This window comes from Perognathus longimembris, chromosome 1 (genome assembly GCF_023159225.1).
Source record: "Perognathus longimembris pacificus isolate PPM17 chromosome 1, ASM2315922v1, whole genome shotgun sequence".
NCBI classification, from domain to species: Eukaryota; Metazoa; Chordata; class Mammalia; order Rodentia; family Heteromyidae; genus Perognathus; species Perognathus longimembris.
Window position 1 is genome coordinate 2,926,947 of NC_063161.1, and position 22,062 is coordinate 2,949,008.

Genomic DNA, 22,062 nt, shown 5'->3' on the forward strand with positions numbered 1-22,062 from the left:
TGAGGCGGCCACGCCCCGCGCCGTCCCGGCAGGCGTGGACTGCGGGGAACTCCCGGGAGCCCCAGCGGCCGGGGACATCTCCCCAGGTGTCGCCTCCTTCCCGGCCACACCCCCCGGGCAGGCCGGGCCTCACGCCGGGCCCGCGCCACCAGCGTGCGCCAAACAGCCCACTGCACCGGGACGACGCCACACCCGCGCCGGTCACGGCCTGGAAACTCACACCGGCGGCTGTGAAGAAGAGAACCGAGACGGGCAAGCAGCAGCGTGCGCGTGGAAGGCAGTGCGCAGGCGCGTGACTGGGCGTGACGGACACGCGGCCTGACCTCGCCATGAGGCCCTGGACACCGGCTCAGCCGCGGGCGAGCAGGCGGCGTCCCGTCAGGCCGTCTCCGGACGCGTGGCAAGGGCGGAGGGGCGTCGAGCCCGGCCGCCTCCCGAGCCGCGGCGGCGAGGGCCCGGGGCGGCTCGTTCTTAGGGCTGGCGCCCGCCCCTCCCCCTCACGCTTCCATAACTGGATTTTGCCCTTTTTTAATTTGATCACAATGGTTCAAAAAAAGAAACTGGTGAGTTTTATTAAGACAGGAAAGAGTGGAAGCTATTTTTATGACTTGAGACTGTCCCAGAGGTGAAACACTGGAAGCTCGTAACAAGTGTGTATTTATTAACCCCGGCACTGGACGGCACAGGCTAGGAGAATATAATAAATTAAGAGTTCCGCTTTGTACCAGGTGTTTCCTTCATCTCCTCCAGGGAGCGTGGGGGCCGGGAGGGGGGGTGGCCCTCTAGAACTCTCTGGCATGGGGGGGGGGGCCCTCCGCAAGCTCCTGGGATCTCTGCCCCTCCCCAGTGCTCACCTCCGCGCTTCCTGCCTCTGTTAGTTTTTGATGGGATCTTGTGCTTTTCGCCACCGGGCTTTGGACGGTGATCCCACCTCTGCCTCTCACGTGGCGGAGAGGACGAGTGTGAGCCACCGTGCGTGGCGTCTGTTCTCTGGGATAAGGTTCTTGGGGCTTTGGCCTGGCTGGCTTTGAACTACAATCCTCGTGTGAAGCTGAAAGGTGTGACCCGCACCGGGCACGGGACTCGAACCAGAAATGCGCACTGAATTGTATCCTTCGGTCCTGGCACTCCAGTGAACAGGCGTGAGCCCCGCCGCTGGCCCGGCCTGTCCCTCACCCTCCTTGCCGTCTGCAGACTGGACTTCCTGACGCCCATCTTCCCGTTCCCTCCCTCCCTCACCCCGGCCCTCCAGAAGCCTCTCGGCTCTTCTCCGCCAAGCCAAGCCGGGAGCGCCTTCCACTGCGCACGCAGCGCCCCAGTGCAGCTCCTCCACTGCGCACGCAGCGCCCCAGTGCAGCTCCTCCACTGCGCACGCAGCGCCCCAGTGCAGCTCCTCCACTGCGCACGCAGCGCCCCAGTGCAGCTCCTCCACTGCGCACGCAGCGCCCCAGTGCAGCTCCTCCACTGCGCACGCAGCGCCCCAGTGCAGCTCCTCCACTGCGCACGCAGCGCCCCAGTGCAGCTCCTCCACTGCGCACGCAGCGCCCCAGTGCAGCTCCTCCACTGCGCACGGAGCGCCCCAGTGCAGCTCCTCCACTGCGCACGCAGCGCCCCAGTGCAGCTCCTCCACTGCGCACGCAGCGCCCCAGTGCAGCTCCTCCACTGCGCACGCAGCGCCCCAGTACAGCTCCTCCACTGCGCACGCAGCGCCCCAGTGCAGCTCCTCCGCTGCTCACGCAGCGCCCCCGTGCAGCTCCTCCACTGCGCACGCAGCGCCCCCGTGCAGCTCCTCCACTGCGCACGCAGCGCCCCAGTGCAGCTCCTCCACTGCGCACGCAGCGCCCCCGTGCAGCTCCTCCACTGCGCACGCAGCGCCCCAGTGCAGCTCCTCCACTGCGCACGCAGCGCCCCAGTGCAGCTCCTCCACTGCGCACGCAGCGCCCCAGTGCAGCTCCTCCACTGCGCACGCACCGCCCCAGTGCAGCTCCTCCACTGCGCACGGAGCGCCCCAGTGCAGCTCCTCCACTGCGCACGCAGCGCCCCAGTGCAGCTCCTCCACTGCGCACGCAGCGCCCCAGTGCAGCTCCTCCACTGCGCACGCAGCGCCCCCGTGCAGCTCCTCCACTGCGCACGCAGCGCCCCCGTGCAGCTCCGCTGGACGCCCCTCCTGCCCGCCCGTTTGCAGGCCCGCCCGCCTCTCCGGCGGGGAGTCCGTCAGCCATCCGAGGTGAGCTCTCGCCTCATCTGACACACACCTGTTCCGGCAGCCGACGCCCAAGCCAGGCTCCCGCGTCGAGCCCCGCGCCAGCGGGTGGGGCTGCTGGGGGGGCCCGGGCACGCCTGGACCGCCGTGCTGGGCCGTGTCCGTGCAGCCGGAGGCGGAGGGCACCGTCTAAGGCTGCGACCCTCCCTAGGGCCCGTGGCCTCCTTCGCTTTGCTTGCTCTGTCCAAAAAGAGGAGCTCACTGAATCCCAGGCGCCCCGACACGGCGACGCCCGCGGTGACCGCGGGGAAATCCCAGGCCACGGCTTGGGGGCGATGTGAGGCCCCGCTTCCTCCCCCCTCCACCGGGAAGGCGATCCACAGTCGCTTGCGCTCGCCCGAGCTCGTGCCGAGCTCTGCCCCCTTCTATGCTGTGTGCACCCCGCGGGGCCCGCTGGCGAGCACGACGGAGCAGCCAGGCGACCCGCGGCCCAGCGCTGCCCCTGCGGGGGGGGGGGGGGAGGCGCAGCACAGGGAAGGGAACGCAGCATGGGGGGGAGGGGCGGCACGTGGGGGGCCGGCACGGGGGAGGGGGGTCCCCAGCCCTGACACAGTGGCCAGACTCCTCCTTGCAGATGGTTTTATTTGACGATGTGGCCGGGGCTGCGTGAGCGGCAGAGCCGCCCACGGGGCCGCGGGAGGGGCGCGGTGGGAGCCAGGGCCTCGGGGCGCACCTGCTGGCCGGCCCCCCCGGCCGTCGGGGTTCCCCGTGGGCCTCCCGGGCCCGGCAGCGGGCCGTCAGGGCGAGGGGCGCGGGCTGGGCCCCGCCGGGGCTCTGCTCCGGCCCCTGTGCAGCGTGTAGACGGACGGCCCCAGCCGCAGGATCTTCCCGCTCCCCAGACACTCGTCCCCCTTGTAGAACACCGCGAACTGGAAGAGACAGGCCTCGCTGGGGGGTGCAGGGGCGGGGGGCCCTGCTGCTCGCAGGGCCAACGCCCGCTCCCCCTCCGCCCCCGGCGGCACCGCACTCACCTGCCCGGGGGCCAGGGCCCGCACCGCCGTCACCGCCGTCACCCACACGGTGCCGTCCTGATTGAGGGTCAGCACGCAGGGCACTACGGGGCAGAGAGGCCTTGAGCAACCGTAGCCGCGGCTCTGGGGGGGCAGCAGTGCCCCGACGGGGAGCCCCCAGGGTCCTCCGCAGCCAGGGGAGTGGCAGGACTCCGCGCAGCCCCTGGCTCGCAGGCACCCCCCACGGAGGCAGGCGCAGGACGAGCCATGCCAAGGCCACGGAGCCCCACTCCGGGGAGGCCCTCCCGCGGGAGCGGCTCCTCTGCGGGGGATCTGAGCCGGGCAGCGCCCTGCACCGACCCGCGCGGTTACCTAGCGCCATCTGGTGGCGGAACCGGAAGTGGCACTCCATCATCTTGTCCCGGACCAGGGCGGCCGGCGGCTCCTCGGCGATCCAGTGCACGCGGCCCGTGCGAAGCAGGTCCCGGAACAGGGCGGGGTGGTCCGTCCTGGGGGCCTGGGGGACGCAGGGCCAGGGTGGGGGTGCTGCCGGGGACCCGTGCCCCACGCCGCGGTGCTGGGGCGGTCGCAGCGGTGCCAAGGGCGAGCGAGCACCGAGGGCCAGCACGGCTGCACCTGGGCCCTCGGCCAGCCCAAGGCCTGTTCATCCCTCGGGCGCAGATGCAGAGGGGGAAGGCAATGCGCATGGACGCCAGTGGCGAGGCGACCCCGAGCCCTCGTCCACCCTCCTCTGCCTTCGGAGCCCAGGCGTCTGATCAGGGCGGAGGGTCAGCCACGAGTCCGCCAGCCGCGGGTGGAGACGGGCGAGGACTGGCCACCGGCCACCTTGGCCTGCCCACAGCTGCCGGCCCTGGCCTGGGCGCCTCCTGACAAGAAAAGCTGCTCTGGGGAGGAGCCAGAGGCAGGGAGGCCGGCGCTGTGTTGCCGCGAGCACCTGGGGCACTGCGCACTGGGAGCCTGCGCACTGGGAGCCAACGCACTGGGAGTCTGCGCACTGGGAGCCTGCACATTGTGAGCCTGCGCACTGGGGCACTGCGCACTGGGAGCCTGTGCACAGTGGTACTGCGCACTGGGAGCCTGTGCATGGGGGCACTGCACACTAGGAGCCTGCGCACTGAAGCACTGCCCACTGGGGGCCTGCACACAGGCTTGCGCACTGGGAGAATGCGCACTGGGGCACTGAGCACCTGCGCACTGGGGCACTGAGCATTGGGAGCCTGCACACTGGGATCCTGCACACTGCGAAACTGCATACTGGGAGCCTGCGCACTGGTGCACTGCGCATTGGGAGCAGGCGCACTGCGGTACTGCACACTGGGAACACTGCGAACTGGGGGCTTGCGCATTGGGAGCCTGCGCACTGGGGCACTGGGAGCCTGCGCGCTGGGGCACTGGGAGCCTGCGCGCTGGGTCCTGCGCACTCAGGTACTGCACACTCGAGCCTGCGCACTGGGAGCGTGCGCACTGCGGGTCTGCGCACAGTGGACACTGTGCACTGGGGACACTGAGAACTGGGCCCGGAGCACTGGGGCTCTGCACACTGGGGGCACGGAAAACTGGGCGTTTGTGCACTGGGAGCCTGCGCACTGGGGCACTAGGCACTCGGGGCACTGCACACTGGGAGCCTGAGCACTGGGGCACTGCACACAGGGAGCCTGCGCACTGGGGGCCTGAGCACTGGGGCACTGCACACTGGGGGCCTGAGCACTGGGGCACTGCACACTGGGGCACTGCGCACTGGGGGCCTGCGCACTGGGGCACTGCGCACAGGGAGCCTGCGCACTGGGGGCCTGAGCACTGGGGCACTGCACACTGGGAACCTGCGCACTGGGGGCCTGAGCACTGGGGCACTGCACACTGGGAGCCTGCGCACTGGGGCACTTTTCACTGGGAGCCTGCGCACTGGGACACTTTTCACTGGGAGCCTGCGCACTGGGGCACTGCGCACTGGGAGCCTGCACACTTGGGCACTGCACAACAGGTGAGGCCACCGCGTGCCCCAGCACCGGCCTCAGCAGCAGGAGGCGTGTCCGGCAGCGGGCAGCCCAAAGCCTCGGTGTACCCCACATCAGCCTGTCCCGGGACCTGCCGGGGGGCAGGCTGTGCGCCGGTGCACACAGGCGGCCTAGCAACCTACCCGTGCCCAGTTTACCCCGCCTGCCCGTCCAGACACCCGGCCCCTTCCGCCACCACGGTCTCCTCAGAGCCAGCCTCCTGCAGACGCGTGCAGGAGCCTCTGGGCTTGGTCCTGGTGGGGTGGTGTTTCCGCCCCTCCACACGGGGTCCGGCGTCCGGTTCCCCCACTGAAGCGCAGCATGTCTGTGCGCTCACAGATGGGCGTGCGTGCAGCACAGTAAGAGCCTAACGTGCACGCGGACAAAGCCCGTCTGTGACAGTGCCAATCCCAGGAGGCTGAGAAGACAGCCTTGACAGGCCACAGCCCCACCACTACTGTGCCCCGGCCCCACCCACCCGCCCGCCCGCCCGCCGGCGTGGGAGCCCTGGCCTCCACCCCGCGCCAGGACCCTGGAGGACAGCAGCCCCGCCCACTCACCACAAACACGTCCCCCTTGTCGCTGTCCTTGTCCACCACAAACCAGGGCTCTCGCATGCCCGCAATCTTCGCTCTCTGGCCCAGCGTGTACAGGAACCAGCCTGTGGAAGCGGCTTTGAGGACCAGGGAGGAGGCCACGCAGACCCCCGAGACGCAGAGACTGCAGGGCCTGAGGGTGCCTGCCATGTTGCATGGTGCCCCGCACAGGGCGGGCCTGACACCCCTGTGCCCCCTCAGAGCGGCCCTGACACCCCTGTACCCCGTCAGAGCGGCCCCGACACCCCTTTACCCCCTCAGAGCGGCCCTGACACCCCTGCACCCCCCCTCAGAGCGGCCCTGACACCCCTGAACCCCCCCTCAGAGCGGCCCTGACACCCCTGCATCCCCCCCGCTGAGAGCGGTGCTGACACCCCTGAATCCCCCCTCAGAGTGGCCCTGACACCCCTGCATCCCCCCTCAAAGCAGCCCTGACACCCTTGTACCCCCCCTCAGAGCAGCCCTGACACCCCTGCACCCCCCCTCAGAGCGGCCCTGACACCCCTGAACCTCCCCAGAGCGGCCCTGACACCCCTGCACCCCCCCGCACAGGGCGGCCCTGACACCCCCGCACCCCCCACCTCAGAGCGGCCCTGACACCCCTGCACCGTCCCCCATCAGAGCGGCCCTGACACCCCTGCACCCCCCGCTGTGCTGGCTGGAGGTCACCCCTGCGACTCCTGCACGTGGCTGGAGGAGCAGGGCCGCTCCTTCAATGTGGGCTGAGGCCCAGGGGGCACCGTGGCCCGCCTGGCTGAATCCGGAGGGCAGGATCTTTGGGGTGTGGGGCGCCTGTTCTCAAGCACACCCCATGTGTCCAGGCTGCCAAAGTCTGGGTACCGAGGGGGTCCCCTCCAACGCCAGGCCCATCAGGATAGCGTGTGTGCAGGCAGAGGCACTGACCAGGATCCACACTGGTGACCCCGCCCAGCCCTATGATCCCTGCCCTGGTGACCCCCCTCAGCCCTGCGATCCCTGCCCTGGTGACCCCTCAGCCCTGCGATCCCTGCACTGGTGACCCCCCCCAAGCCCCCGATCCCTGCCCTGGTGACCCCTCAGCCCTGCGATCCCTGCACTGGTGACCCCCCTCAGCCCTGCGATCCCTGCCCTGGTGACCCCCAAGGCACGCGATCCCTGCCCTGGTAACCCCCCCACAGCCCTGCGATCCCTGCCCTGGTGACCCCCCCAGGCCTGTGATCCCTGAACTGTGACCCCCCACAGCCCCGTGATCCCTGCCCTCGTGACCCCCCCACAGCCCCGTGATCCCTGCCCTGGTGACCCCCCCCTCAGCCCCCGATCCCTGCCCTGGTGACCCCCATCAGCCCTGCGATCCCTGCACTGTGACCCCCTCCAGCCCCCGATCCCTGCCCTGGTGACCCCCCCAGCACCGTGACCCCTGCCCTGGTGACCCCCCCCAGCTCCGTGATCCCTGCTCTGGTGACCCCTCAGCCCCACGGTCCCTGTCCTGGTGACCCCTCAGCCCCGCGGTCCCTGCCCTGGTGACCCCCCCCCCCCAGCTCCGCGATCCCTGCCCTGGTGACCCCCCAGCCCCACGGTCCCTGCCCTGGTGACCCCCCAGCCCCACGGTCCCTGCACTGGTGACCCCCCTAGCCCCGCGGCCGCTGCGGCTAGCGAAGGCTGCCCTGCCCAGTCCCAGAACCCCCCCGGGCTCCCACACAGGCGGGCAGCTCCAGAGCACACCCAGGACGCGGGGACTGAAGGGGAAGCCGCAGGGGCTGCGCCTCACCTTTGTGCGCTCCCAGAACTTGGTTGTCTTCGATAGAGACGAATTTCCCGGGGCGCGGCTGCAAATACTGAAGACACAGCTCCGTTACCGGAGGAGCCCGGGCGGAGGGGACGCGGGCGGCAGCGGGCCGAGGCGCTCACCTGAAGGATGAAGTGCTCGAAGTTCCTCTTGCCCACGAAGCAGATGCCCATGCTCTGAAGCGAGAGGAAGAGCGGCCTGCCATGAGCCCGGGCACGGGGAGCTGGCCGGGGCCGGCGGAGGCACCCCGCACCGCGCCGCAGGGCACCTCACTGCCCGCGCCTTCCCACTCCCGGGGCGAACCGGAGGCACGGCTCCCGTGCCCGCGTGAGTGCCATGCCCTGAGCTCACGCCCAGCGCCACAGAGCGTGGCAATAAACGTGCGCTGAAGAAGGCCTGCTGTCCCGTCTCCCGTGGGTTGGGTTCCCCGGGCCAGGGACACCCTCGAGAGACGGGGCGGGGGCGGAAGGGAGCGCGGGAGGGAGTGGGGAGGACGGGCTGGCCCAGGCTTGTGCACCCTCCAGAGGACGGGGCGGGGCATGGGCGGGGTGGGGGTGGGGTGAACGGAGACCCCTCCCCTGGGGCTGGGGGCGGGGCGTGTCTCTGGAGGATGGCTGGCTGATGGAAGGCAGGGCCGGGCCCACAGCCAGCGAGACAGAGCCAGCGGAGGCCACGCTGGGGTTGCAGAGCCGGGGCAGGCGCTGCCCAGCCTGGGAGGCGTCACGTCTCCTCGCCCCGAGGTGACACCAACCCCCCACGAGAGTTCACACCACCCCAGCCATGCTTGGGGCCTCGGGTTAAATGTCATTTTCCCTCCCAGGACCTTGTCACTTCACAGGTGCGTGCAAGGTTCACAAGGCTCCAGCTCACATCTGTCTCCATCCTAAAGGTAGTAAGCTCTGCAGGAGGGGGGCACTGCAGGAGGGGAGCACTGTCTGGACCCGGGCTCTGCAGGAGGGGAGCACTGTCTGGACCCGGGCTCTGCAGGAGGGGAGCACTGTCTAAGGCCCGGGGCACTGCAGGAGGGGAGCACTGTCTGGGCTGGGGCACTGCAGGAGGGCAGCACCGTCTGGGCTGGGGCTCTGCAGGAGGGGAGCACCGTCTGGGCTGGGGCACTGCAGGAGGGGAGCACTATCTGGGCTGGGGCTCTGCAGGAGAGGAGCACTGTCTGGGCTGGGGCACTGCAGGAGGGCAGCACTGTCTGGGCTGGGGCTCTGCAGGAGGGGAGCACTGTCTGGGCCCTGGGGCACTGCAGGAGGGGAGCAGTGTCTGGGCAGGGGCTCTGCAGGAGGGGAGCACCGTCTGGGCTGGGGCTCTGCAGGAGGGGAGCACTGTCTGGGCTGGGGCTCTGCAGGAGGGGAGCACTATCTGGGCTGGGGCTCTGCAGGAGGGGAGCACTGTCTGGGCTGGGGCACTGCAGGAGGGGAGCACTGTCTGGGCCCAGGGCTCTGCAGGAGGGGAGCACTATCTGGGCCCGGGGCTCTGCAGGAGAGGAGCACTGTCTGGGCCCTGGGGCACTGCAGGAGGGCAGCACTGTCTGGGCTCGGGCTCTGCAGGAGGGGAGCACTGTCTGGGCCCTGGGGCACTGCAGGAGGGGAGCAGTGTCTGGGCCCGGGGCTCTGCAGGAGGGGAGCACCCTATGGACTGGGGCACTGCAGGAGGGGAGCAGTGTCTGGGCTGGGGCTCTGCAGGAGGGGAGCACTGTCTGGGCCCTGGGGCACTGCAGGAGGGGAGCACTATCTGGGCTGGGGCTCTGCAGGAGGGGAGCACTGTCTGGGCCCTGGGGCACTGCAGGAGAGGAGCACCGTCTGGGCTGGGGCACTGCAGGAGGGGAGCACCGTCTGGGCTGGGGCTCTGCAGGAGGGGAGCACCGTCTGGGCTGGGGCTCTGCAGGAGGGGAGCACTGTCTGGGCCCTGGGGCATTGCAGGAGGGGAGCACCATCTGGGCTGGAGCTCTGCAGGAGGGGCGCACTGTCTGGGCCCTGGGGCACTGCAGGAGGGGAGCACTATCTGGGCTGGGGCTCTGCAGGAGGGGAGCACTGTCTGGGCCCGGGGCTCTGCAGGAGGGGAGCACTATCTGGGCCCGGGGCTCTGCAGGAGAGGAGCACTGTCTGGGCCCTGGGGCACTGCAGGAGGGCAGCACTGTCTGGGCTGGGGCTCTGCAGGAGGGGAGCACTGTCTGGGCCCTGGGGCACTGCAGGAGGGGAGCACTGTCTGGGCCCTGGGGCACTGCAGGAGGGGAGCAGTGTCTGGGCCCGGGGCTCTGCAGGAGGGGAGCACCCTATGGGCTGGGGCACTGCAGGAGGGGAGCACTATCTGGGCCGTGGGGCATTGCAGGAGGGGAGCACCGTCTGGGCTGGGGCTCTGCAGGAGGGGAGCACTGTCTGGGCCCTGGGGCACTGCAGGAGGGGAGCACTATCTGGGCTGGGGCTCTGCAGGAGGGGAGCACTATCTGGGCTGGGGCTCTGCAGGAGGGGAGCACTGTCTGGGCCCTGGGGCACTGCAGGAGGGGAGCACTATCTGGGCTGGGGCTCTGCAGGAGGGGAGCACCATCTGGGCTGGGGCTCTGCAGGAGGGGAGCACTGTCTGGGCCCTGGGGCACTGCAGGAGGGGAGCACTATCTGGGCTGGGGCTCTGCAGGAGGGGAGCACTGTCTGGGCTGGGGCACTGCAGGAGGGGAGCACTGTCTGGGCCCGGGGCTCTGCAGGAGGGGAGCACTATCTGGGCTCGGGGCTCTGCAGGAGGGGAGCACTTTCTGGGCCCTGGGGCACTGCAGGAGGGGAGCACTGTCTGGGCCCTGGGGCACTGCAGGAGGGGAGCACCGTCTGGGCAGGGGCTCTGCAGGAGGGGAGCACTGTCTGGGCTTGGGCTCTGCAGGAGGGGAGCACCGTCTGGGCTGGGGCTCTGCAGGAGGGGAGCACCGTCTGGGCTGGGGCTCTGCAGGAGGGGAGCACCGTCTGGGCTGGGGCTCTGCAGGAGGGGAGCACCGTCTGGGCTGGGGCTCTGCAGGAGGGGAGCACCGTCTGGGCTGGGGCTCTGCAGGAGGGGAGCACCGTCTGGGCTGGGGCTCTGCAGGAGGGGAGCACCGTCTGGGCTGGGGCTCTGCAGGAGGGGAGCACTGTCTGGGCTGGGGCTCTGCAGGAGGGGAGCACTATCTGGGCTGGGGCTCTGCAGGAGGGGAGCACTGTCTGGGCCTGAGCTCTGCAGGAGGGGAGCGCCGTCTGGGCCGGGGCACTGCCGGCGCACTGGCTCTCTTCTGAGTGCCGCACACTGCCCTGTGCCCACGTCAGCTGTCAAGGCTGCCGGGAGAGTGCCTGTCACACAGGGCGCGGGAGGAAGATGGCCTCAGCTGAGCCTCAATCCATGCCTCGCCCGCGGCCAGTCCCGGGAAGGGTCCGCACGGCCGGCTTGGCGTGTGCCAAGGTGGCCCACGTGTGCACAAACCACGGGAAACGCGTCCTCTCACCTCCTTCTTCTGAAGCACGTGGTGCAATCTGTTCTCAGCCGCTATCTTCTTGACAAAACTCTTGGTTAGCCCCCCGAGAGGGAAGAGGGTTCTTCTCAGGGCGTCCTGGGCGACCTGGCTGAGAAAGAAGGTCTGGTCTTTAAAGCTGTCAGCGGCCTGGAGGAGTTTTACAGCTGCCGAGAGTAAAGAACAAACGGCGTTGCCTTTAGTAGCGCCTTCTGTGGACCTGGCTGCCCGGCCCGTCGCCGGCTGGCTGCTGGGCTCCCCCGCGCGAATGCCCAGCCCTCGCCCGTCCACCCCCGAGCAGCACAGGGAGAGCCGGACGCTCAGAGGGGAGCGGGCGCGTGGGAAGCGGAGGCGATGGGAAGGCGCCTGGAGTCTGAGCTCCCCTCCATCCAGGGGACGGGTGAGCGGGGCCGCCCGGGCGCTTCCCTCGTGAGGGTGGCAGAGGAGCCAAGACGACCCGCGCCTGCCGGTGTGCTGGGCGCCCCGAGACCACCGCAGCCCGCCCCTGCCGGGCGCCCCGAGACCACCGCAGCCCGCGCCTGCCGGGCGCCCGAGACCACCGCAGCCCGCGCCTGCCGGGCGCCCCGAGACCACCGCGGCCCGCGCCTGCCGGGCGCCCCGAGACCACCGCGGCCCGCGCCTGCCGGGCGCCCCGAGACCACCGCGGCCCGCGCCTGCCGGCGTGCCGGGCGCCCCGAGACCACCGCAGCCCGCGCCTGCCGGCGTGCCGGGCGCCCCGAGACCACCGCAGCCCGCGCCTGCCGGGCGCCCCGAGACCACCGCAGCCCGCGCCTGCCGGCGTGCCGGGCGCCCCGAGACCACCGCAGCCCGCGCCTGCCGGCGTGCCGGGCGCCCCGAGACCACCGCAGCCCGCGCCTGCCGGGCGCCCCGAGACCACCGCAGCCCGCGCCTGCCGGCGTGCCGGGCGCCCCGAGACCACCGCGGCCCGCGCCTGCCGGGCGCCCCGAGACCACTGCAGCCCGCGCCTGCCGGGCGCCCCGAGACCACTGCAGCCCGCGCCTGCCGGGCGCCCCGAGACCACCGCAGCCACGCCCAGGGCTGGGACACGGCCCGCGGCACGCAGGGAGCCCGGCACAGCGGCAAGAGCGCGTCGGGCGAGAGCTCCAGCTCCTCGGCACCCAGGCCCCTCGAGACTGCGGAATGGGGCGGGCAGGCCAGGACGAGCCATTCCCGGCCGCGGCGCATCAGAGCCAGGCTGCGGACCACCAGGCAGCTGCCGGTGAGCCAGGCGCTGGCCAGACAAGATGCTGGGCACGGCCGAGGTCCTGGACCGCACAGACCTTCCATGCGCACGCACCCCCCCCCCCCCAGCAGCTCCCCTGCTGTCTGACGTCCATGCTTGGGGAGGGGCGGAACTCCGCCTCGTGGCACGTACGAGCTAGTGTGTGTGTGTGCACCTCTGTGCACAGACGCGCACTGGCTGGCGTGCGGGCACCAGCCACGCTAGCCCGTGCTGTGTCACACCAGACCTCGCGCCCCAGAAACCTAGTGCTAAGAAGGTATTAGCGAAGCCGACAGCACCCGTCACTGCCAAATGTTTTGGGGTATTAAAATTACCAACAGGCAACACACAGCCCTAAACTACGACTGCTTGATTTTGCCCAACCACCCACTGTCCTGTCATCACCTGAGGTGCTGGGGTCCCTCTGTGTCTGTCGGTCTCTCCCCCCTCCCTCCCTCCCCCACCCCTCTCCCAGCTTTGAACTCAGGGCCTTGCGCTTGCTAGGTAGAACCATCCTTCCGGGCCACTCTGGATTCAGCATTTCTTTTTCCTGGGTCGGCCCTGGACTGCGATCCTGTCCACCTGAGTAGCTCGCAGGACGGGCGCATGCCACCCGGCAGCTGGTTAACCTGTTACCTTTCTGGCCTGAGCTGGCCTCCGACTACCCTCCTCCTGATGGCTGCCGTGCAGCTGGGAGCCACGGCGCCGAGGGGCGGGGCTCAGCGTCCACCCACAGGCCCTCCAGGAGGCGGCGCCATCGGGAGCTGCGCCTGCACGCACGGGACTCAAGCCGCCAGCGAGCTCGGAGCAAGCCGGGGGGGGGGGGCGGGGGGGGGGAGAGCGGCGCGTGCTCGGACCCGCGGCGTCCTGCTTCCAAACACCCCACCGTGACCCCAGCACGCCAACTCACCGTTTCTCACTTCAAATCGATTCCTGAAAAGCCCTTGCGGTCTCCTAATGTGCTTCTGCTCAAAGACCTCCTCGTCCTCCAGGGACGTTCTGGCGTAGTGGCCCGTGGCAACGGCATCGGCTCCTGCGTGTTTGAAAACCCAAGGACGCCACGTGAGACCAGGCCCCCGAGCATCGGCAGAGGCAGCCCTTGAGTGCCAGCGTCTATCCACTCATTCTAGCTTAGTAATCACGGGTGCAGATTCATGCATTTATTTTTGCGGGTCCCGGGGCTTGAACTCAGGGCCTGGGCTCTGTCCAAGCTACTTTTGCTCAAGGCTAGTCTCTACCACTTGAGCCACAGCTCCCTTTCTGGCTTTTTCTGTGGCTGACTGGAGATAAGAGTCTCACAGACTTTCCTGCCCAGCCTGGCCTCGAACCGTGATCTTCAGATCTCAGCCTCCTGAGTAGCTAATTACAGGAATGAGCCACCAGCACCCAGCTTTGAGCTATAATTTTTTAAAATAAATCTGTTACTTTCATCACTGAAGTTCCACCCTGTTCATGTCTTCTGTGCGTGTAATACAAAGCAGTCCAAGAACCTTCTGGAGGACGTATCAGCCCTTCACTCTTCTATGACGAAGATTCCAGACAACTACAACTAGGGAGGCCTTGCTGAGGCTGCAGCACGGTGAATTCAGTACTTACCAGCCCAGTGGGCCGGGGCGAACGGCACACGCGGGAACCGTGCTGTGCACGTTTCCCCGAGGCCCCCTGGGAACATGCCGGTACACCCGACAGACGTGTCTTACTCAGACGGAACTGTCGGTGCAGTCTCATTCAAACCGGGAGGCAGAAACTCCTCCCGGGCACCCCGACGGCGGGCACGCAGGACTCTTCCCAAAGGGCTGTGCGTGCGGCTCCCGTGGCTTCCTCCCCTCCCCCGCGAGGGGTTCACAGCAAGCCCCCCCAGGAAGCGGTTCACTGGGGGCATGAGCGGCCAGACCCCTCAGCAACCCGAGCCAGTGCAACTCCCCGCTTTTCTGAGGAGGCAGAAGTGGCCTGCCCAGGACGAACCCAGAGAACTACCTCCCTTCTCGCCCAGCTCTGACAGGCTAGACTGGGGACGCCTTGGGATTTCTGCATGCGCACAGCAACGCAGCCCTTCCCCATCTGTCTAATCAGAGCTGAACCATGCGCAAGCTTTGCGACCGTGTCTGTTAAGCCCCGTGCCTCGGGTGTCGGCTGCTCTGACGGTTTGGTTTGGGTTCGGAGGGTTTCTTCTCGCTCCTCGACAGGTCGCAGCTGCAGACCCGGTGGCCTCCGGTGTCTTCACTGAGCACCGGCCCTGGGGCGCCAGGGGATGGAATGACTCTACCTTGGGACATGGCCGCGGGCGCCCGGCTGAGCCACAGGGGCACCACACACTGAGCTTCAGAAGTTCCTCGCGATGACCCCAAAGGAGGACAGGAACAGTCACCACAACAAGCTTAAGCAAGCCACTCCACAGCAGCAAGAATTAACAAGGAGAACGGATGTTCAGATACACAGCCGGACTCGAGGGGGAAATTTGGGAACACGGCCAGGCTAGGGCCTCGACCGAGTCGCGGGCTCTGGTGACTAGGATGGCCACAGGCCCAGAGTCGGGGACCCCTGACCCGGGATCAGGCAGAACCGAGGCAGTTCCCAGGACAGAGCCGAAACTCCCCGTGAGGCAAGGCAACAGGTCCCCGTAGAGCCCGAGCCTCGGAGCGGGGCCGGGGCTCTTGGGGCGCCTGGGCCTCCCAGGGCCGCCCGGAGCAGGACGGCCCCACACGGGGCGGGGCGCAGAGCCTGCAGCCGAGGCAGGAGATGCCCCGCAGAGAGCCAAGGAGGGCTTGGTTCCGGCGCCATGTGCGCCCGGAGCCGCTCTCCGAGGGCCGGGTGTCCTCTGCACTCCCCCGGGCCACGGCGCTGTCTGCGTGGCTTCCGTTCCCGTTTCAGGGCCCTGGCCTTGCCAGTGGGGGGCCACTGGGGGGCCCGGGCTCCCAACCTGTGCTCCGAGCCGTCCGCCAAGGCCCCTTTCTATTCTTCCGGCTCCGGCCAGGCTCCGTGGCCTCTGCCGACCGTCCAGGATCTGACCTCGCAGGAGGTGGGCTCCAGCCTGACCCACCTGAAGCCCAAGGTCACAGCTCAAGGGCAGAGCAGCCACCTCGCGCGCACAAGGCGCTGGCCTCCGCCACAGCATCGCAGAACGAATGTTAAACGAGGTTCATTTACTTGGGGCTTCCACGTGCCTTTTTTTTTTTTTAAATGCACCCTGTTCACTGAAAGCGCCACTCTAAAATCCCCTGCTCTTCCTGGGCACTGTCACTTTCCAGCCCTGGCCTGCAAGTCGCTCAAGTGACAACACGCCTGTGCCCCCGGGAGCAGCCCCTCCTCCACCTCACCAGAAAGTTCTTTCTCCTTCAGTGGATCCTTTCCTTTTTTTTTTTTTTTTTTTTTTTTTTGCCAGTCCTGGGGCTTGAACTCAGGGCCTGAGCACTGGCCCTGGTTTTTTCTGTGTATGCGCTGCTGAGGAATCGAACCCGGGGCTTCATGCATGCTAGGCGAGCATCTACCACGAGGCCACAGTCCCAGCCCAGATACATTCCTTCTTACGGGTGAAACTTGACAAGATTTAGCCGCTGACTGGGTGAAAGTGTGAGTGTCTACAGGCAAAAGCATTCCTCACCGAGATTATCCATGGCGTAATGATAGAAGCAGCTGAACTTGATGTGCTTGTTGCACATTATGTCAGGGTTGGGCGTCCTTCCCTTTTCATACTCATTCAGAAAGTCGCTGCAATGGGAGAGAGAGAGACTGTTTAGTTCTTTCTGGTGCGGTGGGGAGAGGAGCGGTGATGGGATTTGAACTCGGCTTCACATTCACACCCTACCACTTGAGCCACGTCCCCAGAGCTTTTCACTTTTACTTTGTTTTCCACACAGGACTTGGTGCACCACACTGGGACACTCCTACCTCAGCCTCTCTCAAAGCTGAGACTACCGGTGTGCATCATCACGCCTCGCTGGCTTTTTAGTTCTAAGTAGGAAATGAACACCACAAGTTAAATCAGTTATTTGTTTAGTGTGGAATATTTTTCTTTCTTGTGTCAGCTCTGGGGCTAGAACTCAGGGCCTGGGCGCTGTCCCTGATCTTTTGTGCTCACGGTGAGCGCTCTACCACTTTGAGCCGCAGCTCCATCTCCAGCTTTTTGGTAGCTAATTGGAGATGAGCGTCTGATGGGCTTTCTTGCCTGGGCTGGCTTTGAACCACAGATCCTGGGATCTCAGCCTCCTGAGTAGCTAGGATGACAGTCGTGAGCCACGATGCCCAGCTGGAATTTCTTCTTGCCTTACCAAAACTCGTGCAACGCAGAGGAGCTTTGGCAGCCCGCCATTACCCCTATTTCTGTCAAGCACCTGCTTAGAGCCGGCTGAGGCTGAGATCACTAGCAGCCTGCACGAGAGCGAGGTGGTGCTGGGGCATCAGGAGGTGAGGGCCGGGAGAAGTGAGCATCGCGCTCCTGCTCCCCACAGCGGGAGGGGAAGTGGGCACGGCTCCCAGGAGGAGGGAAGCACCATGGCCGCCTGAAAGCCGGCCAGGGACCCAGTCCCTAGGCAAATCCGCCGCACTGGGGGGGGGGGGGGCAAGCTCTGTTCTGACAGGACACGGCAGAGGGTCCCCACCACACCAGCAAGCCTGGCGAGAATTGCAGTCTTAGGATTCACTCCATGCCTAGTCCAGGAATTTAAACAACAACCACAATGAAATCAGTAAGGTCTCGATCTGTGTGGCCATTTTCTGAAAAGCAAGGACTTAAAGATAATGCTGGGGCTGGGGATATGGCCTAGTGGCAAGAGAGCTTGCCTCGTATACATGAGGCCCTAGGTTCGATTCCCCAGCACCACAAATACAGAAAACGGCCAGAAGTGATGCTGTGGCTCAAGTGGTAGAGTGCTAGCCTTGAGCAAAAAAGAAGCCAGGGACAGTGCTCAGGCCCTGAGTCCAAGCCCCAGGACTGGCCAAAAAAAAAAATGATAATGCTGGTCAAGATGCGCCGTGAGGGCAAGGGTGGGTCTGTTCCCCAGCGCGCTCCAGACGCCCTGCCACGCTGCACTGCGCTGTGCTGAAAAGCCGCCGGCAGGGCCATTTGCGGGACAGCGCCAAAGGAAGCGTAAAGACCCACATCTCCACTGGGAATGTGGTAGAGTGCTTGCCTCGCACATATGAAGCCCTGGGTTCGATTCTTCAGCACCACATATACAGAAAACGGCCAGAAGTGGGGCTGTGGTTCAAGTGGTAGAGTGCTAGCCTTGAGCAAAAAAGAATCCAGGGATGGTGCTCAGGCTCTGAGTTCAAGCCTTAGGACTGGTCAAAAAACAAAGACCCACATCTCTGTGCATCCATGGCCCTGTAAACTCCCTCCGCCACAGGCACGGAGGGCGCCCAAGGAGACGTAAAGACCACATCCCTGCGTGTCCACGACCCCGTAAGCCCCCTCCGCACAGGCACGGAGCCAGCGCCAGAGGTGAATGCTTGGTCATCGCAGAGTGCGCCCGTGCTGTGCGCTCCTTCCAGAACAGAAGGAGGGACATCTATGGGGCACTAGCAAAAACTATGGAGGAACGGCCCAGAGATCTGCCAGTAGAAAGAGGAGGAGCCCTTCTCACCTGGGTGAGGAGACGCCAATTACAAAAGGAGTACACCTGGGCTGAAGGTGTGGCTCACATGGCAGCGTGCCTGTCCCCCAGTTCAAACCCCAGGATTGCCAGAATAGGGAGGGAAAGGGAGGAGGACAGAGAAAGAGAACAAAGGGACTTGAACCATCGAAGGTCAAGGGGGGGGGCGGGGGTCTTCTTTCTGAGAAGGAAATTTCTGGGCTCGAGAGCACTGAGAACTCAACTGGAGGAGCCGAGAGCCACAGCTATGAGCAGCCAGGACGATGACCCAGCGCGGCCAGCCCGGGGCCCCGGCCCGTGGCTCGCCGGGCCACGTCCCCGCAGCCCCTCGGGAGCAGCGCTCCCACGGCCTCTGGGAACGTGCAGAGGGGTGAAGTGGCACGCGCCGGCCGGGACCCCGTGGGACGCGGGGAGTCACCGGCGGCTCCTCCTCCACGCCGCCCCATCCCCCGTGTGAGTGTCGTCCTCCCCCGGGGCCATCTGCAAGCCCGGCTTCGGGGCCGGTGCAAACCCCTCCTCCGCGCTCCAGGCTGGCCAACTTCCTTCCTCTCGAAGGAGGCGTCCCTACACATCACCACCTCCTGCCAAGGGAGCCCCCTGCCCCCCAACACACACACACACACACACACACGCAGACCCCACAGCACCCCACAGCCTGGTGCACACACCTCGCCGTTCCCGAGCACGCAGCGCACTCATTCCTAATGGCCGGGACGGTTTCTCGTTTTGAAAAGGCCCAGGGCAGCGTCTCCCGACTCTTTATCCTCGCGCCTCTCAACCACCGGCCGAGATCCAGAAAGGCACGGGGAGACTTCTTGTAGAGGCAGAGCGGCAGGAGCCTGTGCTGAGCGTCACGGTGCCCGGCATCTGGCAGGCCGGCTCATCGGGAAAGCAGCAGACACAGCCTCCCCCCCACCCCCCCACCCCCGGCACGCACCTGAACACGTCGTTCCAGTACTCCTTCACGTAGGACACCTGGTGGAAGGGGATGTCGAGGATCTGGCAGACCCTGTAGGCGTCCTCGCAGTCTCTGTCGGCCGTGCAGATGCCATGTTCGTCCAGCGAGTCCCAGTTCTTCATAAACACCCCCGTCACCTGGTACCCTGGGGCAGGAGAGTGAACCGCGTCACCCCACACCGCCATGGTGTGCAGCTCCGCTCCGAGGCTCCCGGAGCTTGACCCAGCCACGCATCGCACCGTGCAGGGTCCCCAGAGTGAGCAAGGCATCTTTTTTTTGTCCTTTTTGTGTTTCCGCCTATGCATCTTCATGCTTGCCAGCACGTAGCACACGGGCCAGCACATCGGACCGAGCCGAAGTGTACGGTGGGATTCAAAGATCAGCAGAAAATAATTTTTCATTGCAAATGAAAACAATGCCACTCAGTTACCAAGAGCCTGAAGTCATTTCCAAAGTTATGTTCTGCTACTAAGACTCAGAAGTTACCAGATCAAAGACAATTAAACTTTTGTATATTTTATCTGGCAGAAAGTGGAACTCGGTGGTAAGAGCTCTTGCTTAGCATGGGTGAGGCCCTGGCACCAAAACCAATTCCCAGCACCAAAACATAAGATCAAATTTTGGTATCTTACTATAAAGGCTCTACCACTGTGTATTTTAGAGCACGTCTTTCCCCTTTCCTATTATGATACAGTACACAACCAAGTATGGGACAGCTCTGCAGGCCCCCACCCTCCATTCAAACTACAGGGGTACCAATCCCACCCTAGGAAACAAGTTTCCAAAGGGAAAGCAGAGCACTTGTCTGCGAAGACTTGAAAGAGTGCCTCACAAAACAAGGATCTGCCGACAATCTTTGGTTCAAATGACAATGTCACATTCACAAGGCCCACCGGCCCCACGCGGGTGGTCTGGCCCTTGCTCCCGTGTCTGGAAACACCGGATCCTCCTTCTATTCTAGAACTTACTCTTGCCCTTCCTAGAGCGGGAAGCCCCTCCAATGTGAACGGTGCCTAACTCAGCTCTGTGTCTCCAGGGCTGAGAGTCCCCACAAGTGTCAAGAAAGAGCTTGTCAAATGAATGAACCCTACATGCAGAGGCGTTTGGTTTGGCTTGCTTGCCAGTACCGGGGCTTGAACTCAGGACCTTGTGTGCTTGCTTGCTTGGCTTTTTTTTGCTCAAGAATGACACTCTACCACCTGAGCCCCACCTCTACTCCCAATAGTACTATCACTGCTACTACTTCTCCCCTCTTTCTCCTACTTCTCTTTTCTTTTTGGCTGGTGGTGAGTTTTGAAAAATAAAATAGGGCCTCGCGCTTGCTACCACGGAGGCAAATCAGTCTCCAGCCTCCAAGCATAGTTTTAAAACTCGGCTCTTCCCGCGCCTCGTCTGCCTGGCAAACCTTCCACCCCCGGGGACGCGGCCTCGGGTTCTTCCCCTCTTCCCCGCGGCAGCCGGCACCCGGAGGCCCCGCCCCCCGCCGCAGGCCCCGCCCCCCGCCGCAGGCCCCGCCCCCAAGGCGGAGCCCCGTGAGGCCCCGCGCTCCCCGACGCGGCGCCGGGGCTGAGGCCCGGAGAGGCAGCGGCCGGCCCGAGTCTGCGTGGAGCGGGACGCCCAGGAGAGGCGCCGCCCCCTCACCTCTGCGCTTGAGGAGCAGCGCGGCCACGGCGCTGTCCACGCCGCCCGACAGCGCGCACACCACGCGCCGCGCCACCTGCATCCGGGCCGCCGCCGCCGCCGCTGCTGCACCGCGCCGGAAGTCCCGCCCTCCCGGCGTCAGCGTTCCCGGCCAGCCGGAAGCGGCTCCCCGCGCCCCGCCCCGCCGCGATGCGCTTCCGGCGCGCCGACGCGGCTCGGTGAGCGCGGCCGGCCTCGGGTTCCCCTCCCCGCCTCCGCTCCGGTGGCGCCCGCTCGGCCCCGGCGCGGCGGCCTCCATTGTTGGCGCACCCCCCCCACCACCCTCGGGCCAGGTGTGGCCGTGCGGCCCGCCCGCGCTGGCCCGCCGGTGCCGCCAAGGGAGCCATCGAGGCGCGACGCCGGGGACGGGATTTCGCACGAGGAGGGGCGCGGGGCTCCGGCGGCCTGGACGACTGAGGGAGGCCCCAGACGGCCACTGGGAGAAGCGGGACGCGGGTGCGGGGCCCAGAAGGGCGTGGGGAGGGCGGAGGGCAGGCGTGAAACCCGAGGGACGGGCCGGCCAGGGCCCGTGGGCGAGCTCCCGAGGGCGAGTCCGCGAGCAGGGCCCCCGAGGACAGCGGGAGCCACAGCCCGCACGCGCGCGCAGAGCACGGGTACTGATGAGGGAGGATACCGGGGCGCTGCGGGCTGTCCCCCCGCTTTCTCATGCTGGGCTGGAACTCTGATGGCACCCGCAAAGGCAGTTCTTACCCTGTTTGCATTTTCTATGGTTTAAACCCGCTGGTACGACCCTGACTTTGCGAGGGGTTGGATGGCTGGGAAACCGAAGGGAAATGTCAATACACGTACAAATGGTTTTAAATCAGGCCAGTAACCCCTCACCCCCACAAGTGGACAATAAAATAATGTGTCTCAAAAGGTAAACTGGGCTAAGCGCACCCGGGGGCCGTGGGAATTGGGGTACCCAGTGCTCTGCTTGCAGCCTCTCACTTCCTAAAGGACGTCTCCGTATGCTGTGTCCTGCCCACGGGTGAGGGAGGGACAGCTGGTTGGGTGGACTTCTTCTTATGCAGCATACATAACTGAGTGTGGGGCTGGGAATATGGCCTAGTGGTAGAGCACTTGCCTCGTATACATGAAGCCCTGGGTTCGATTCCTCAGCACCACATATATAGAAAAGCCAGAAGTGACCCTGTGACTCAAGAGCTAGCCTTGAGCAAAAAAAAACACCCAGGGACAGTGCTCAGGCCCCCAAGTTCAAGCCCCAGGGCTGGAAAAAAAAAAAAGTTAGAAAAACTGAGTGTGGTCTGTGGCACAGAAGGCAGGGAGGCAGTTTGAGGTGGACGTCATGCACCAACCAACCTTCTCGTTGGGGCTTTTCCCCCCAGGGGAAAAAGTGAAATCTGGAATTGAATTCGTTCAGGTATTGACCTTCCAGTATATGCACTCTAGGGCTTATAGGTACAAAGTCGTGGCGCCCCTCCCTACCTTTTGGGGCATGTCTTGGTGTCTTGGCTATGTTCTCTCAGGCCTTGCACTGAGCCCTGGCTTGACTCATGCAGTACCTT

General features: G+C 65.8%; 1 protein-coding gene across 1 annotated transcript; it reads right to left on the minus strand.

The window, feature by feature from the left end:
* Window positions 1-2,984: 2,984 nt before the first annotated feature.
* Window positions 2,985-20,588, minus strand: Trmu (tRNA mitochondrial 2-thiouridylase). Its single transcript, XM_048353905.1, has 11 exons — window positions 20,495-20,588; window positions 18,833-18,998; window positions 15,906-16,012; window positions 13,215-13,337; window positions 11,056-11,228; window positions 7,712-7,765; window positions 7,572-7,638; window positions 5,789-5,889; window positions 3,586-3,730; window positions 3,235-3,317; window positions 2,985-3,132 (listed from the first exon to the last, which is right to left on the minus strand). Exons 1-11 carry the CDS (start codon window positions 20,574-20,576, stop codon window positions 3,001-3,003), a joined length of 1,233 nt encoding a protein of 410 aa, XP_048209862.1. The 5' UTR covers window positions 20,577-20,588; the 3' UTR covers window positions 2,985-3,000.
* Window positions 20,589-22,062: the final 1,474 nt, after the last annotated feature.